The 18,042-nt window shown below is 36.5% G+C and overlaps 1 protein-coding gene across 3 annotated transcripts in view; it reads right to left on the bottom strand.

Moving 5' to 3' along the window:
• Nucleotides 1-11,702, bottom strand: part of LOC121318221 (cortactin-binding protein 2-like) — a 49,506-nt gene extending 37,804 nt beyond the window's left edge. For all 3 annotated transcript variants that reach the window (XR_005950584.1, XM_041254666.1, XM_041254667.1), the window contains exons 1-2: nucleotides 11,606-11,702; nucleotides 9,070-9,177 (exon numbers count right to left, since the gene is read on the bottom strand). Coding sequence is in view for 2 of the 3 variants with exons in the window: in XM_041254666.1 (XP_041110600.1) it covers nucleotides 9,070-9,177; nucleotides 11,606-11,686 (189 nt within the window). In the remaining variant the exon portion in view is untranslated. The remainder of the gene's footprint in view (nucleotides 1-9,069; nucleotides 9,178-11,605) is intronic.
• Nucleotides 11,703-18,042: the final 6,340 nt, after the last annotated feature.

Genomic DNA, 18,042 nt, shown 5'->3' with positions numbered 1-18,042 from the left:
CTTGGGAGACTGAAGTAATGCCAAACAATATTAACATCAAAGAGAAAAGCCAGAGGGACAACCAATGGCACTACACTCTCCTTTATCAACACAGCGCTTGCCAGTTTCAGTTTCTTTCCAGCTGGGCTCCACATCGAGACAACATGCCAGCGCAATGGTGTCAGGACACAGTATTGGAACTAGCTGCATGTTCGACCGCTTATTCATAACATTTTGAATGGTTTCTTAATACAATGTAAAACTTTATAACCAAGTCAAGTAGACAAACAATAATGTCATTATCTATTCACAACAGTTAAAAGCCACTTGATGTTTTTACAGACTTTTTCTATGGAGTGTTGATGTTAGCATTAGATTTTCTGGCAATGACATGTAGGGAACAGAGGTGATGATGAACAAATACTGCATGTGGGAAGGAAATGTGAAATTAAATCCACCTGGGCATTTACCATGTCCACCAACTTCCATTAAGATAGCCCCCTCAGTCCCAGGTAGATAGAACTCAAATTACAAGGTTAAATAAGTAAACAGAAGGAAGTCATTTTCAGTTGACGTTGATTTTATAAAAACTTTACCAAGAACATATTATGGACGTGAAATTTTGTTTTACTATAAACATCATTATTTTGAATCACTAAAATATTTTCATTTTCCCTAGAATATGTAATACTAGTAACTTGGTATTACAAACCCATAGAGTCAAATGGGTCATATTTACAAATGTAAAACTAAAACATTTATCCTACCACTGAAACCTAAAAATGTATGAAAGTCGGACTTCTGAAAATGTTGCAAAACATTCTGCCATAGCTGCACTGTGTCTCCTGAAGCAGAGTTTTTTCCACTGCTGGCTGCTAATCAGGGATCCTAGTTTTCTGTGATTAAAAAAATAAAAAGTCTGTTATTCCACAAGTAAAAGGCTAAAAATTAGTTTTACCTGCAACATTATAAGACACACAAACAGTACTACTGGGTAACAGTTAACACATTAAGTATTGTTGTTACACTTCTTGTGTCTATGTTGTATTTTAGTTAAAAAGTTTAATTATTCTTGAACTGTAGCCTTGTATTATAATGTAACACATGTAAGTCACTTTGGATGAATGCATCTGCTAAATAAATAAAATAAGAATGTTTACACTTTCAAATTCTAAGCAAGTTAGAAGCTTACCGGCACTATTAATCAATAAAAAAACACACACTTTTTTTTTTTTTTTTTTTACTTCAAATAGTTCCCTGCTGTAAAAAAAAAAAAAAAAAAAAGTGTGTTTGTTTTATATATATATATATATATTCATGTTAGTTCAACACAGAATTGGTAGTCTTCATCTGGGTGGCTACTTTTAAAATAGAGCTGCAGCATTCCAGTGTTTGACTTTGGAATGGCACTACCTACCTTAACGTGCTTGCATCAAAAAACTCAAACTGCCGGTTGATCCACTGTATACAGAAGAATGTCGGCTTTTACTCGCATTTTGACAACATCTACAAACAAGTTTCACACAGTTCTTTGATAGTTGTAAGATGCTGAAATGGTCCAAACACAGTGGTCTGTTTCAGTGTTTTCAATGGCCCTGCTGTTTCAAACTCATCTTGTTTACCTTTGCTTTCACACAATTAATGTTTAGCGCGTCCCATTTTGTTCTACAATGGCCTACCTACAAGTGTAATCTACAGCCTTCTGCATGAAGTACAAAACAGCACATTACTATCCATGTGCAATTTGTGCTTGCCAAACTCACTGATCTGATCTTTAGGAGCGATTTTTTATTGTTTTCGGCATCGTTGAACTGCTCTGGATACTGACTGAAGTAAACTGAAGCCTCATTCAACACTGAACTTGAATACCAGAAGCAGTTTTATTAGACAGGTATGTTTAGGTAAATTTAAAGCAAAGTTGCCTGTGTTAATGTTTATATATGATTTATGTACTGATTTGGTGCATGCTTTTTGCCCCTCCCCAAGTATAAAACCAAAAAAACCTCAGAAAACATAGAAAATCTGCGTTTTTTGACGTGTTATTCCGCAGCAAATGGATCCCTGCTGATAATCAGTATTGCTGGCCAGTGTGTTCTAGGACCTGCTGCTCAAAACAGATTTGAATGACTATTCTAGGACAACAGCTGGTCACAGTTTTGATTGTACTGCTAATGCATATTTATTATCTGAGCTATTGAGTGCTTTGGAGTGGTTTCAAGCATTTTCCATAACTCCAACAAGCAGTAAAAAAGAATTTTGCAAACTGTGTAGTTGAAGCATTCTAGTAAACAGAAATACACAGGTGCAGTAGCTACGCTATACGCCTATCCCCTTTCCACCAATAAGGGAGAACCAAGTGAAACACCTGTAGGACAGTAACAGTCCCTGAAAGAACACGGCCCAATTCAATTCACTTTTATAAGTGGAGGAAAGTTAACTCACCTTCAATTACTTGACTTACTTTGGCTCCAGAAAATGGAAATTAGGGAGGCACGTTTGTGACATAGACTCGTACTCAAAAAAAAAAAGAAATAAGGCTGCAAAAACACATTTCACGTAACCTGGAACAGCTATTAATGGAAAACAGCAGTTAAGAAACCTTAATAGCACATGCCCTGGAGTTAGCTCAAAAAAGTTCAAGCGCTATAAAATACTGAATGTACTCCCGATAGTACAGTCCTTGAAGAGGATTAACAGGGGGATTTTGTCAGGAAAGTCAATGCTTTACTCTGTAGCTCATGCATTAATGATTGCTCCCTCAGCCCTACTGGCATTTACCAGTAATAAGGGATCGTTATTTTTAGGAACCCGTCTGTCAGTAGAATAGTTAATTGGGTCTGAAAACCTCATTATGAAGCCAGATCCACAAAGAAACTTGAAATAATATAGTTGTGCGATCACCAGTATCAAGACGCCTGAAGTAAATAAAAGAAAAGAAGAATATCAAAATTGGCGGGGGGGGGGGGGGGGGGGGGGGGGGGGGGGGTGGGGGGGTACAATAAGTTTTTCGAAGAAAACAACCATGACTACAGTTTTAGTATAAATACCATTCCATGTCTGGTGTTAATAGCTTAGAAACAGATGCAACAAAAATGACTGACTTACAATAAACAGCTTACAATTATAAATGGCTTTCCAGCAGCTTTTTTTTTTTTCCCCAAGCTCTTGGACTCGGCCATTAAAACGCAGACAAACTCGGAGCAATTTAAGATTAATTTTGGAGGGGTCCCCGAGTGGCTCAGCTGGTAGAAGCGCAGCCGCACGGTGTGCAGGGTGAGTCATACAGTGCACGTTCGCGTCCTGGCTGTGCAAAGGCAGCCGGTCTTCGAAGTGGACTCCGAAGAGAGTGTCACATTGGCACAGGCGCTCCTGTGGGTTAGGGAGGTAAAACCTGCAGGGACTGTTTTGCTCTACAGCGAACCCTGCTGGCCAGACGCCCAGTGAGCTCAGAGCAGGAACCAACAGGGCTGGCCTTTGTCCTCTAGAGGTTGGCAGTTCGCCGACATCTGCTATTGAGTTCCTGAGTGAAAAAGGAAGCTGGCTTGGTCGTGGGATCGGAGGACGCCCACTAAACTTGCGTCATGTGAGGAATTGTTGCGGTGAAGGAAAAAGCGATTGGGCATTCCAAATTGGGAGAAAATCAGGGGTAACATTATAATTGGGCACACTAAATAAAGCAAATTTTAAAAAATGATTCATTTTGGGGTGATGTAAAAAAAAAAAAAAAAGGGTTATCATGCCATTTGTCTTATTACTCATATGAAACAAGTATAGTGGAGAAAGGGCAGGAAATGGCTTGATAGACTGGGGAAACATCAACTAGACAAACTACAGCATGTCTGGAAAGAAGTATAAATAAACCTGTAAGTTACAGAATAGACAGAAATATTGACTCTAAAGTTGATTGTGGGAAACCTATGGTATTGCCACAGCAGACCAACTTTTCCATCCAAACTTGATGGAACATAGTGGCATTTTATATACAGTGCCTTGCAAAAGTATTCAGACCCCTGACCAATTCTCTCATATTACTGAATTACAAATGGTACATTGAAATTTTGTTCTGTTCGATATTTTTTTTAAAAACACTGAAACTCAAAATCAGTTATTGTAAGGTGACATTAGTTTTATGTTGGGAAATATTTTTAAGAAAAATAAAAAACAAAAATATCTTGCTTGCATAAGTAGTCAACCCCCACACATTAATATTTGGTAGAGTCACCTTTCGCTGCAATAACAGCTTTAAGTCTTTTGGTGTCCGAGTGATTTTGGCCCATTCTTCTTGGCAGATTTGCTCCAGGTTGTTCAGGCTGGCTGGACGATGTTTGTGGACCGCAATTTTCAAATAGTGCCACAGATTCTCAAGGGATTGAGATCAGGACTTTGACTGGGCCACTGTAGGACATTCACCTTTTTCTTCTTGAGCCACTCCAATGTTGCTTTGGCCTTGTGCTTGGGATCATTGTCCTGCTGAAAGGTGAATTTCCTCCCAAGCTTTAGTTTTTTAGCGGACTGAAGCAGATTCTCTTGCAGTATTTTCCTGTATTTTGCTCCATCCATTCTTCATTCAATGGTAACAAGATGCCCAGTCCCTGCTGATGAGAAGCTTCTCCACAGCATGATGCTACCACCACCATACTTCACTGTAGGGATGGTGTGTCTTGAGGCATGGGCAGCGTTAGGTTTGTGCCACACATAGTGCTTTGAGTTTTGGCCAAAAAGCTCTATCTTGGTCTCATCTGACCACAAAACCTTTTCCCACATCGCAGCTGGGTCACTCTCATGCTTTCTGGCAAACTCCAGACGTGCTTTCAGGTGGTACTTTTTGAGTAAAGGCTTCTTTCTTGCCACCCTCCCATACAGACCAGTATTATGCAGAGCTCTTGACATGGTTGACTGGTGCACCATTACTCCACTCCCAGCCACTGAACTCTGTAGCTCCTTCAAAGTGATTGTTGGCCTCTCTGTGGCTTCTCTCACAAGTCTCCTTCTTGTTTGAGTGCTGAGTTTTGAGGGACGGCCTTTTCTTGGCAGTGCCTGGGTGGTGTGATGCAGCTTCCACTTCCTGATTATTGATCCAACTGTGCTCACTGGGATATCCAAACACTTGGATATTATTTTGTACCCTTTCCCTAATCTATGCATTTGTATTACTTTATCTCTAACATCTGTAGAATGGTCTTCATTTTCCTCCAGATTCACAGCCTTACCAATGATCCTTCAACAGTGGGGTTTTTATCCAGAAAATGTGACAGCAACTTTAATGGTTCACAGGTGGAGGCCAATGGTAAGGTAATCGTGTCCTCGTTAGGGCAATTTCTTTCATCGGTGCAAACTGGGAGCTTCCACAGCACAGGGGTTGAATACTTATGCAAGCAAGATATTTCAGTTTTTTATTTTTCTTAAAAATATTTCCCAACATAAAACCAATGTCACCTTACAATAACTGATTCTGAGTTTCAGTGTTTAAAAATAAAATATCAAACAGAACGAAATTTCAATGTACCATTTGTAATTCAGTAATATGAGAGAATTGTTCAGGGGTCTGAATACTTTTGCAAGGCACTGTATATAAAAAAGGGTAAATGTCAATTTCAATATGTTGAAATTGGGGGGAGGCTTGTTTGAGCTAAATTCAGTACATTCACTCCGCAAGCCATCTAATTATCTCATCCTTTATTCAGCAGTAAAATTATCAGCAATGTTCAGTGTTTAAAACTAAGGTATTCAAACATAAAAAGACATTTTACCAAAATACGATTTCAAAATACCTTTCCCCTGTAAATAAGGGATGAATAAAATAAAAATCTGTTTCCAGTACATATTCAGTTATTTATTGCAATGAGCTATATAATGGTAATTAGAGAGTAAGAATAGTTAATTTTTTTAGCAATAGCATTTTTTTTAATTCATTCTTTTAGCTGAAAGCAGAAACCACACCAAATAAAATAAAACATGTGTTTGTTTACAGAATAAGTACAGTACACACCCTTAATGCAACACACCCTAAAATATTGTGTAACTGTCATTTAGAACAATCATTTTCATGTTATGCCAATATACAGCGATTTCACACTTCAAAGAAAAAAAGTGAAGCAACATAACCGTGATGGCTATTCTCAGGATGATGGTGGCAACAAGAAATGTCTTCATGAAATGCTTAATTAAAAATGGTGGGAACAGGTGACTAGTGTGGCACTGTGGGGCACACGATACTCTTTAGAATATCATTTATGTACATTAGCAGCAAGTACAGTTCGCTGCTCGAGCATCGTATGAAGCAAGGCGCACCGTTTGGAGTGGCACAGGAAGGCACGCTAGCGCTGAAAGAGCGTCAAGGCATACTTAATTGTTTTAGATGCCGCTCTATTCATGTACTTAAATGGGGACATTTTTCTGTGCTTGAATTCAGTTCGGTGTGCTGGTGGAGCATCAGTTTGAAACAAGGGTTACTCTTTAATGTTAATTAATTTCCCCATGTAGACCACTGACTCTATAGGTGGTCCTCATGCCGTGATTCACAGATTATTTTTTGGAAAGGCCTACCTACTTGAGAAGCCAATTAGCAAATTCAAAACATCTCAAACTGAGGATCAAAAGAAGTACCAAGGGTGCATTACAATGACCATTGTCTGCAGTCAACAATGACATTCACCAAGGACCTTAGAAATAATGCTCTTCTTTCTTTATACACTGGCAAGATGAATAACATTGCAAAAACAGAATGAACTTAAACTTCCTGAAACAAAAATTAACTTCAAAAAGAAAAAGGATCCCAAGCACTCTTACAAAACAATAACGGCACATTCTTGTTCTTCCAACTGTGGGCTTGCATCCCACATACACTGCTGTCAAGAGAGAGCACTGCCTGAAGGTTCAGAGGGGCTCCCCCACGCTGAAGACTGGGACACAGGGCTGAGCTCTGCAATTCCATAACCTAATGCTTTATTCTTGTACTCAGATAACTTTGGTTTCATAGCAACTCAGGTATCAGAATAATATCTTTGCTTTATTGTACTATTTGAAAATTAAATGCAAATTATCTCCTGCAATGGTTGGTGACTCATAAAAATAGACTGCATTAAACCTCCCACGTTCATTTATGTGTTCACAGCAAACTTTATACACCCAGTCTACAATATGAATAGGTTATTCTGTACAGTATACTAATCCCTTGTCTTTATTTTATGTTTGTTATATCATACACACATACAGTATGTGCAACTACTCTGTAGTTACCACTGTAGAAATTCATATTATATAGCTGCCATTAACAATAAGCATGCATTGTATGTATTTATTTAAAATGTCATATGATTATAAGAACAGTTCTAGAAGACATTCTGGAGACAGGTTTCAAATTTGAAAATTACTCTTGGGCAACACAATGCTTCACTGTTGTGATGATCTGACACATGACAGCAGAACAGACTACAAAGCAGACCAAACCGACCAGCACCTAAATAACAACATAGCCAAATCCTTCTAGCATAAGTAGCATACTGTATGCCCCATGTACTTTGTAAATGAGCAGAGTGCTAAAGATGCATCTAACAGAAAAAAGGCAGGATTCAGTTCACACGATGGATACAGTACTTTCACACAGACCCCAACTGTTTTTATAATGCAGTACAAACTGCAAGGACTGTGCAAGGTGAAAATGGCCAATAGCTATGTGGTTCACTTAATCCTCAACCTTGATATGCTAAAATACAGCAATAAAAGATTCAAGTAAAATGCAGCAGGAGCTGTTTTTCTTATAATATCTGTTCAGTCCTGATGTTGAATAAATACTGCTTTTAAAATACACCTGTTTAAAAAAAAAAAAAAAAAAAAAAAAAAAACACAAGTGGTATCCATATTCAATTTTATTAAACATTATTTAGTCCCATGAGGACAAGAACTAGGCAATCGAAATGCATTATTGCAGGAAATGATCTGACCTATTTTATTTTGTTCTTTTCTAAATCCTGTCTCGGTGCTCGTCTTTTGGGTAGTCAACGTCGGAAGTGGAAACTGATTACAGACAGACATTATATCCCAGCTCAACAAACAGCTGTGGGATACAAAATACTGGAACACTGACTTCAGAGGGCCATTTAGGATCTCAATCTTCATGTTGGAAACGATCTGTTAGCTGCATCTTACAGATGATCACTCAAAAGGCTGTTTTTTTTTCATGACAGAAAATAAAGTGCTTTTGAACAAGGTTCTGGAAATTGGTGGTATCTCGTTTTCCATCATATTTTATGAAAGTGATTGATAAAAAATAATTTCTTAAATAGGAGGAAACAGTATACACTGGGCAAGAACAATGGGGAAAAAACGGCACAAATATCTATGCCCGTCATCACTCTGCCATGCTATAAAGAACTATAAAGGGCATTCACCTTGCTGTCAAGAAGCAAAGGCATAAATCTCATGATATAAGTGCGTGAGAATCTAAAACTCTGTACGGAACAGTAGGATGGAACTTTTGAAAAATAAGACAGCTATATTTAAAGTAGGTCATTTAAAAGGCATAAAAAATAAAAGTAAAGCTGGTGAATAGCTGGGTTACTAATCTGCTGCTAATTTCAAACTAAAATTCATGGTATAATCCAACTGTCTCTGCCCAGTAAATAAATCATGTAATGTTAAATACAAACTAATAATCTATTTATTATAAATTCACTGTACAGATTATGAAAGTATAACCAAATAATGTTGTTCTCCCATAAGCCTGAAGAGGCATGTAGAGAATTGCCATGCAACCTTATACCATGTTGAACCTTTCTTATGTAACTAGACCAGCTGATATGAAAGCAATCCCAGTGCTATTTTAAGTACAAAGTACAATATCATGAATGTAATTATGTAGCCTTACTATTTTTTTTAAAAGTATATTTTAAAATGTAATTCCACAAACAGTTTAAGCCATATGTGCTTGCCCTAAGATTATCAACATTGTTTTCAAATATTACTTTTTCCCCCATTTCTAACATAAAAACGTTTAAACAAAAAAAAAAAGAGCAGAAGTGTTAATGAAGGTTTTAAAGGTGTTTTGTGTTTATATGTTTTAAGACAATATAACACAAAAAAATGACTCACCCGCAAGGCTTCAATCACCAAATCCCTGGCTTCCAGCTCCCCCTCCATAATGCTCAAATGTGTCAGAAGTTCTGGTTTGCTGAGATTATCCATATTAAACTCACATTTCTGCAACACAAACACAAAAAATAACACTAGTTGCTGTATTTTTCTTGAACATGCAAAACAAATGAATTTACAATTGTGACAACTCTGTCGGACAGCTTCACAGAGCAGAACTGGCACTAATCTTTGATGCAGTATTAAGTTTTTTTACTTTGTATTTCATCCTAGCGTAACAGGCATAACCCAGAATGCAGTGCTACTGGAGCCATGTGAAAGAGAATATCCGCTCCACACCACACACAAAGGATAGCTTTATAAATAAATGTTTTTCTTACAGGCATTAATTACAAAACATTACTTTGCAACAAACAGGGCTTAAACCAATCTGTTACAGTTTAATTATGCAACCACAGGTTTCCAAGCAGAGGAATAAGGATGCATGTTTCCAGACCTCCTCTTTGATAACTGTAAAATACACTGTAACCTTGTATTGCTCTGTGACACCTGTAAGTCAACTTGGATAAAGGCTACTGCCAAATAAAGAAGAAGAAGAAGAAGAAGAAGAAGAAGAAGAAGAAGAAGAAGAAGAAGAAGAAGAAGCAGCAGTTAATTTACTGGCATGATGCACATCCTAGCTGGTTCAGTAACTGCCAAACAAGGTCACTAAAGCAGCATGACGGGTATGTATTTGGAAATACAATCAGCACAAACACTAGGTTGTGGTAAATCTGAGATGAGGAAACAATACAATCTCACATCAGTGGACCCCCCCCCCCCCCTTGATTTTCTGTACTGCAGCTGAATCACTTCAAGACATTAAATGAAAATTAGTAACACTGCATAACTGTTCCAGTACTGTGTTCTCCTCCCACCATCTCAAATTCTTACTCTCCTCGTATGGTGCCTCTTGACATTAATTTTCCCTTCCCTATTCTTCTCACACTGTACAATCTACTAAGCCATATTTAGCAGCTGTTGCTTTTTTTCCCTGCAAAACTGAATTTAAAAAAAAAAAGAAGGATTAAAATCTGCTGCAAGGTCTACTGCCAATGGACAATAAGCTGTCCATCAACAGTCAGTCAACAGCAAGAAAGCAAGTCAGAAGCAAGTCAAACAACGCCAAATAATTTGGGTTCATCGGCTACCAACCCTGGGATAAGACTAATTTATCATCATCAAAAAGACCCAGCCCCTTCCTGGCACAGCTGAGATCTGGAATCTAACCACATCTCTCAGAAGAGTTCTGATCAGGCTCATAATGAGATGAGGGATGACCACAACAATTATGAGAGCCCTTCCCCCTCACCCCAGTCAAGATTTGCTGAATGGAGCCCCTGAAGTGGGCGAGACAGAAAAATAAGGCCTGCATGCAGGCACCTATGTTAATTTAACAGTAATGACAATAGGCAGAATGTGGACTGCATTTACACTATTCTAAACGCTAAAACTCAGTATAGGACATATTATTAAACAAGCATCTGTCTCACTCTTGCGAGATATGTTCAACCCTCTGGGCTACATTCCCGACTGCTATACCATTCTCACTTATTACAGTAAATCATTAAAAATTAAACCACATTCTGTGGAAACATTTACTTACTCATGTTAAGTGTAAGCCTCAAAGTCTGGCTTTGTTAAATAAAACCGTTATTATTATTATTATTATTATTATTATTATTATTATTATTATTATATTTATTATTATATTATTCTTATTAGTCACAAACACTGTACAGTAGGATTATGACGGCGGTTTTTAAAAGTTAGTAATACCCAGCAACTACCTATCTATACTATTAAGCTAGCAAAGCATAACTTTTTAATCTTTAATAAAATACACTATAGGTTATAACAACTTAGTTCGATAACATACAAAGGATGAAAGGCAAACTACCTATCACTAGCACAACAACCACCCAGATCTACTCATAAATGTCTGCGTTAAGTTTAATAAATCATGTACATTATAGTGACGTGTTTCTTGAAAAACGTAAAATGCGAGAGAACCGTAGTTAACCCTCTACAAAACACACACACACACACACAAAAAAACCATATGCAAAAATAAAATAAAATAAAATAAAAAAAAAAAGGAGATCACGGTTTAAAATGTTTCCTTTGGTATGAAATCGCAAATCTCAACATCTGCACTTTGTCATTAAAACAACTGCATGTATAGCTGCTGTGAAAACACGGTAATGTGCATTGCAATAGACACTGAAAGCCCAAAAAGCAATTCTACGAGTAAAATGACGATACGTGCAGAGAAAATGAGCAGCACATTCCCCGAAAGCAGGAAACATTACCATTCCTACATGGAAACTGTTTATTACGAACAACTCCCCAGCGCACACACAAGCAATCTGGATACATTGCACAAAGAAATAGCACCGCTCTCTGCACATGACACCCTAGAGCATAGGAAAGCCGCTGGATAACTATTAATTTTAATGAAATGCTTTAACTCATTTTTGTTTGTACAAGGTCCTACCGTTTCTAGGCTTCCGTGCAATGCTGTTGTTAACGTTTGAATCGGAGGAAGCTGCTCTCTGCTTGCTCCCTCTGTCGCCATCTTCCTACTGTAGCGGTAGGGAATGAGAGCACCAAGATCAGAGAAAAACATATTCGGCGCTGCTTTAACCACTGCACCGCTGGGTGGCAACTGACACCTGGAGTGAGAGACTTCAAATCACTGGTTTGCATGTATTTTTTTTTTTTTTTTTTTAAAGGGTATGCTTTCCATAGCATTCATCTTACCGTATACATTTAACTCGAGAATGAATATTAAATATAAAACGTACATGTTTCAGATTCCAGGTACAGCGGTGAAATCGATATACACACACACACACACACACACACACACACATATATACACATATATATATATATATATATATATATATATATATATATATATATATATATATATAGTCAGTGTCTTAATCATTGTAAAGTTCTGCTAACAGCTTCGGGAAAGAACTGTGATACGAAAAATATATATAAAAAATTTGATAATTCTATATGTACTTAAAAACATTTATTAAACTATTTTGATATACATGTTTTTAAAAAATACATAATCGAATTACAAAATGTTAAATGTTAGCTAAAAATACAATATATATTCTATATATATATATATATTATAATATATCTATACTATATCTATATATATATATATCATATATATATATAGTGATCTCAGTTAATGCAGGCAGGCACATTATACAGGGCGAGGCAATCCACTCACAGACAGGGCCTGCACGAACCCGGGACATCTCGCACTGAAACATAGCGCCGATACCTCTGTACAAAAGAGCCTGCTCCTTTGTATCAAATTGCATACATACAGCCTGTGTTCTCATTTTTTTTTTAAATGTACTGTGACTTGTTGACCATATAGAGATCACAAAAACTGAACATAGCCACTGCCTCTGTGAACCAGATGAATTCTAGCTTGTGTCGGATTTCAGCAGTAGCAGGCTATAAATGGCAGGTGGAGCTGATTTTGTCACCTTGTCCTGTCATGTCTTCTTTACATGTAAAATAATAAAAATAAATAAAACCATTTGATCTACCCACTGCTATTGCAACTCCTGGGAACAGTTTTAAAGCATTGATATTCAACATCTTCTCTGTGTATCTCCCACAGTGCCTTGTCTTTTTATTCTGTTTTCCAGATATAGCCAGACTAAAATAAAGATAAGACAGGTATGCTGTCTTAACACAATACGATGATGACAGAAGAGGATTCCTGGTGATGATAAGAAGAATAAAGTGCCTACTTAAGTGTCACCATTGTACAAAAAAAGACATTTAAGATTTTCCTTTCTCAAAATGGGCAAAAGTCTCACTAGTACTAAATTAGATGTACAAAAATGATCAGCAATTGTTGTGCCTTAAGATAAGGATGGATCTCTGAGATACTTTAATGTTCATTTTAAGATTAGCAGTGCCAACTCTACCCAACACTGATAAACTGTACCCAAAACTTGAAGGTTCTCCTAAATCAATGTTATTTGTAAATGTCATTTTGTAAAGCCCTTTCATTTGGGGATCACATATGGGGATGGATAAAATAAATAAATAAATAAATAAATAAAAATGTAATCTTAATAGAGGGACATATGGAAGACACAAATGCATGGAGATCTCTTATTAATGCCATGTTCCCCATATAAAAAGTATATTTATTATATCCAAAACTACTTTGTCAGCTTCATTAAAAAATATATTTTGTGCATGAAATTATTAAAGTCACATTTAAACTCCAACTATGCTCTAGGCAGCCCTAGGATCCTTATTAAAAAATCCTAAATACCTATGTGCAACTACTGAATGCTAACATTTTAATATTGATCACAGTTGTTGTTTGTTTAGCCATATAAATAGATTATTGCTGATTGCAGATTCAGTGATGCTTTTTGAAACTGCTATGAGAATAGCAACATCATAATTATAAATGATTCCTAGTGTGGGTACTATACTGTAAATCTCCACAGCCCTGAAGTGCAGAACACAAACAAGAAAAACAGTGCACGCAACAGTTAAAAAAGAAAGACTAACAAAATAGAAAGACACATCCCTCCAGACAGCAATGGCAACATTTTAAAAACTCAGAAAATACACATGTGATACATTCAAATAGATTCAGCCAAGCAGCCAGTCAAATTATCCTCATCCCAATTATAGTGCCTATGGAACACATTGACAAAAAAAGAATCATTTCAGACATAGATGGCCTACTATTATAATTATAAATATGTTCTCTCATAATGGTCATTACAATTACACATCCAATAACTATTCCTCACTATGAACTAGGAGGCTACAGAAACTATTAACAATAACCTACAGTGTTTTCGAAAAAGTAGATTGCAAACCGCCCATAGTTTTTTATGTGTGATGATAAGCTTGAAAAACAATTGCCCAGTGCAGTGGAATGGTTCTGCTAAAGAAAAATTGGTCCTAGAAGTAAAATCAAGAGGTCAGTCTACCGTAGATTGTACCATTTCTTTAAGGTAATGCTATGTTTGCTACTGCCTTCCTGTGTTTCTCTAATGAATGTTTTGAAAGTAGATTAGAGGAAGGCAAAACAATGGCTTTCTGCTTAACTGTGTGAAATGTTGTACACCATTACTGTACAATGCAGTGCTGCATAATACATTATCTTGTGCTATATAGGGATTCTGCAAAGAAACCCCTCTGTTCTAATTCACTCTGGCTAATTCAACTTAAACTTGTGCCAAATTAGGCTAATTATGTTTGGAGTAATTGACCAGCCTTCAATTTCAGCAGCAAAAGTCTACTGGTAAATGTCTAGCAGTATTTGATCGCGGGGTTGTGCACACTACTCTGCAAACTGTAAGCATGTGAATTGTACTTTATTTCATACATGTTTATGTAACATAGGTTTAATTCAATAAAACATACACTAAACAGAACTGGTTAGACTGGTGTACCAGTTATGGTCTGGGTGGAATGATACTGCTTCTGAGAATAATACATACAAATCACAGCATAAACCCTCAAATAAAGATCTAGGTCTATTTTTCTATTCTCCTTCTCTATCTGATGCTTTTTTCTTTGGCATGTGACATTTTGGGGGGGTGTCCACAGCAGCAAGACCAGGACGGGTCATAAAGATTTACAATACTCTATCAATATTTTAGATATAGCAGCATAGTAAATTTCAGTCAGCTGGTGGCTGTGGTGCTGTATTGGTTTTTGTTTGCTTAAACACATTTTCCAGTTTTTTTTTTTTTTTTTTTAACTACTTTGTTCTAACTTGCAACACAATAAGTCAGATAATAATTTTAAAGTTATTAATTTAGCACATTGCATTGAATAACAGTAATGTCCTAACAAAATAAATAAATAAATATATAAAAAGTGCATATAGTTTTTAAAATTGGAATATTGAACCATGTTTCTAATACTTTGTTTAAATACAGTTACACTGATTGTAAATGTAAAATAATACCTCTTGGACAAGCTTGACCTGAAACAAATGTTATCAGTTTAGATAAATAAATAAAAACATACTCCATTATTTGCAGTACAGTAGAGCATGCTTTTCTGCACATGAAATACATGTAAACTCATTTTTGTAATGCTGAAAACACAGCCATGATGTCTGAGTAGAAAACAAAGACTTGGAAATCCATCTTTGCCAGTCGAATGTTCAAATTAGTTTCAGTCTTTAATTTCATAAAGATTAAAATATCAAACACGATAAACGACAGAAAACGATTAAATAAACTCTCCGTACAAAACTAATGTTTGTAAATAATAAGGTTAAAATAGCTCTTGCTGCTCACTTTTTAACAATGTAATTGTGATAATTTATTTTGATTTGAATTCATACACACGGTAATTGGAAAGAGTGCAAAATGACAATGTTTACTGTGTGTTTAAGATGGAGCAGTGAGACTCGATGGATGAGAAAGCACCTTTACGAAGTTTTTCTTCTCTTATGCAATGCACACTTCTGGAAGCGACAGACAAAAGTGTGCCTTTCCCATCACCCCCCTCTCAGCTGGACTTGGCGCTTCTTGACTCACCCATTGTTGCTAACAGCAGTCACAATGGTTTCCTGTTCAAAATGAATGGGCACTAAATGAAGCAGTGTCTCAGTGTCTCAGTATGACAGCGAGCTGTGTACTAATGCGTTGACCCTCTGCACGTGGAACCTGTCTGGAAAATGAGTCCTAACTCTGGTGGCTAGGCCGGGCTCCAAAGAGGGAGACAGTAAAGTTTACAGATATCGATCTTGCATGGTGGAGGGGGGCTGCCCTTCTAGTTGAGTGGAATTATTGCTTATTCTTTCCTGCCAAGTGCCTGCCTGTTAGGGGAAATCAGGGGATGGAAATAAAAACATCAGCAATTTCAAGGGTTTAAAGTTATTACATATTAATATTTGGAATCTTTTTGAAAACAAAACTATCCTATGCCAATGGGTAATAGGAATTCTTTATGCACATCAGTTTTTATGGTGCCATAATTACTTCATTTAGAGTACAACAGCCCCCCCCCCCCATGCCCCCATTAACACTAATACACACAGTATGTATGAGGGCAAGGGGGAAAAAAAGGGATGTGAGCTCACGATTATACTGTATTTAGAAGTGAGTAGTTTTTCGAGATTTACGATTATACTGTATTTAGAAGTGAGTAGTTTTTCGAGATTTACGATTATACTGTATTTACTTTACTTAATCTCTTTACTAATTTATTTAATCTCGAAAAACTACTCACTTCTAAATCTTTTGTAGTCATTTTTGTATTACTTTAGTATAAATACATGTTAATTTGAATTCATATGTTGTTTTTTTTCTGACTTTATGTGAACGAAAAGACACACATTTGCCTGTTTTCCCATTGGAAATAGTGATATTTTGAAATATCACTGTCCTGGTCACAAAAGCAAAGTTTGTGGGGAATAATGGCCATTTTCTATACTTTTGAGGCATAAGCAATTAGGAAATAACACTTACTACCCAGGAACAAAAATTGTGTTACATAGTGTTATCATTTGTAATGTATGTAGGAGGCTGGATGGAGCTGAGGGATGTCAAATGAGCTGCTTGTCCTCTGAAGCTTAGACATTAATAAGAGGCAGGTGGAATAAGTACAAAGACATGGCTCACTCTGGCTTGTTTTATTTCAGTTTTGAATTATAAGTCTTGAATGTACAGTATGTACTGTGATGGGGTACCCTTCACTTGGAGTTATGTATGTATTTCATTTGTATTTAATATTATTATTATTATTATTATTATTATTATTATTATTATTATTATTATAATGTGTTTGTGTGCAGATGGATGAAAGCCATCTGACTTTTTTGTTTGTTGTTTGGGACTGGTTAGAAGCCGGACTTGTGTAGTGTAGCTGGTGGGGATGGGGTTAAATCCGCATCCCAGTAAAGCCTGTAGGAATGTGACTGGAGTCTTAATAAGGTAATTGTCTAATAGGTAATTAAGGCTCCAACCACAGTATAAAAGACTCACTCCGGACTCAGACAGACAGCTGTTGTGAGGAGAAATAAGGGAAAAAAAGAGGGAATGCTACCAAGCCAACTAACAATGGTATTCGTTTTATATAATAATATATTTATTTTTATATAGTGACTTTCATAGTGGACCACCATCACAAAGCGCTTTACAGAGCAATTGTTCGTTATTTCCTGTTTTGTTTGGCCTATGTGCCCCTTTCTTTGTATTTTGTTAAACTGTTTGTTTTATTTAATAATAAACAACCTGAGCACAGCCATAGCACCTCAGTTTCACCGGTACGTTCTGTTGTTTGTCTTCATTTCCTGGTCTGATGTCACCACCCACACGCACCACGCACCACTCTAACCATCTGTAACAGTACTCTATAGCTTTTACAGGGACTACCTTTGATGTTGATTTTTGTGAAATTATAATTTTCATTTAACACCTTAAAAGCTTAAGCTTAAATGATTAATTGTTTAAAATAAAACATGAAAGTCTTACGATGCCACTGTTACTATATCCACGCTACCTAAATAATGTGTTGAAACAATGTGATTTCCATTCATTTCATTCACAATTAAGTGATGATCAAGGTAGTGTGAATAAGGGTTATGTTGAGAACATAATTCAAACAAAAATTGCCAGTCACATTATAAAAATACCTTGAATGTCTTATAATAACTGTCAGTCAGGCAATCTGAACAAAAGAGAATCCAGCTTTTCTGGTTTAAAGTGTTGTGCACTTTCAACTGCCAATTTCTGATCTCATAGCTTAGATATGAAGTTTCTCAGCTCTGCATTATTCATGTGAATACAGTATTTTATTTTTGTAAATCATCAAGCTGCCATGGTTACTTTTTTTCAGTATGCAGAATTTGAGTTCAGTCTCCATTCCCTCCCATTTCAGAACAACAGTGACTTTGAT

This window comes from Polyodon spathula, chromosome 7 (genome assembly GCF_017654505.1).
Source record: "Polyodon spathula isolate WHYD16114869_AA chromosome 7, ASM1765450v1, whole genome shotgun sequence".
In the NCBI taxonomy this organism is placed as follows: domain Eukaryota; kingdom Metazoa; phylum Chordata; class Actinopteri; order Acipenseriformes; family Polyodontidae; genus Polyodon; species Polyodon spathula.
This window is presented reverse-complemented; position numbering and strand designations above follow the sequence as displayed.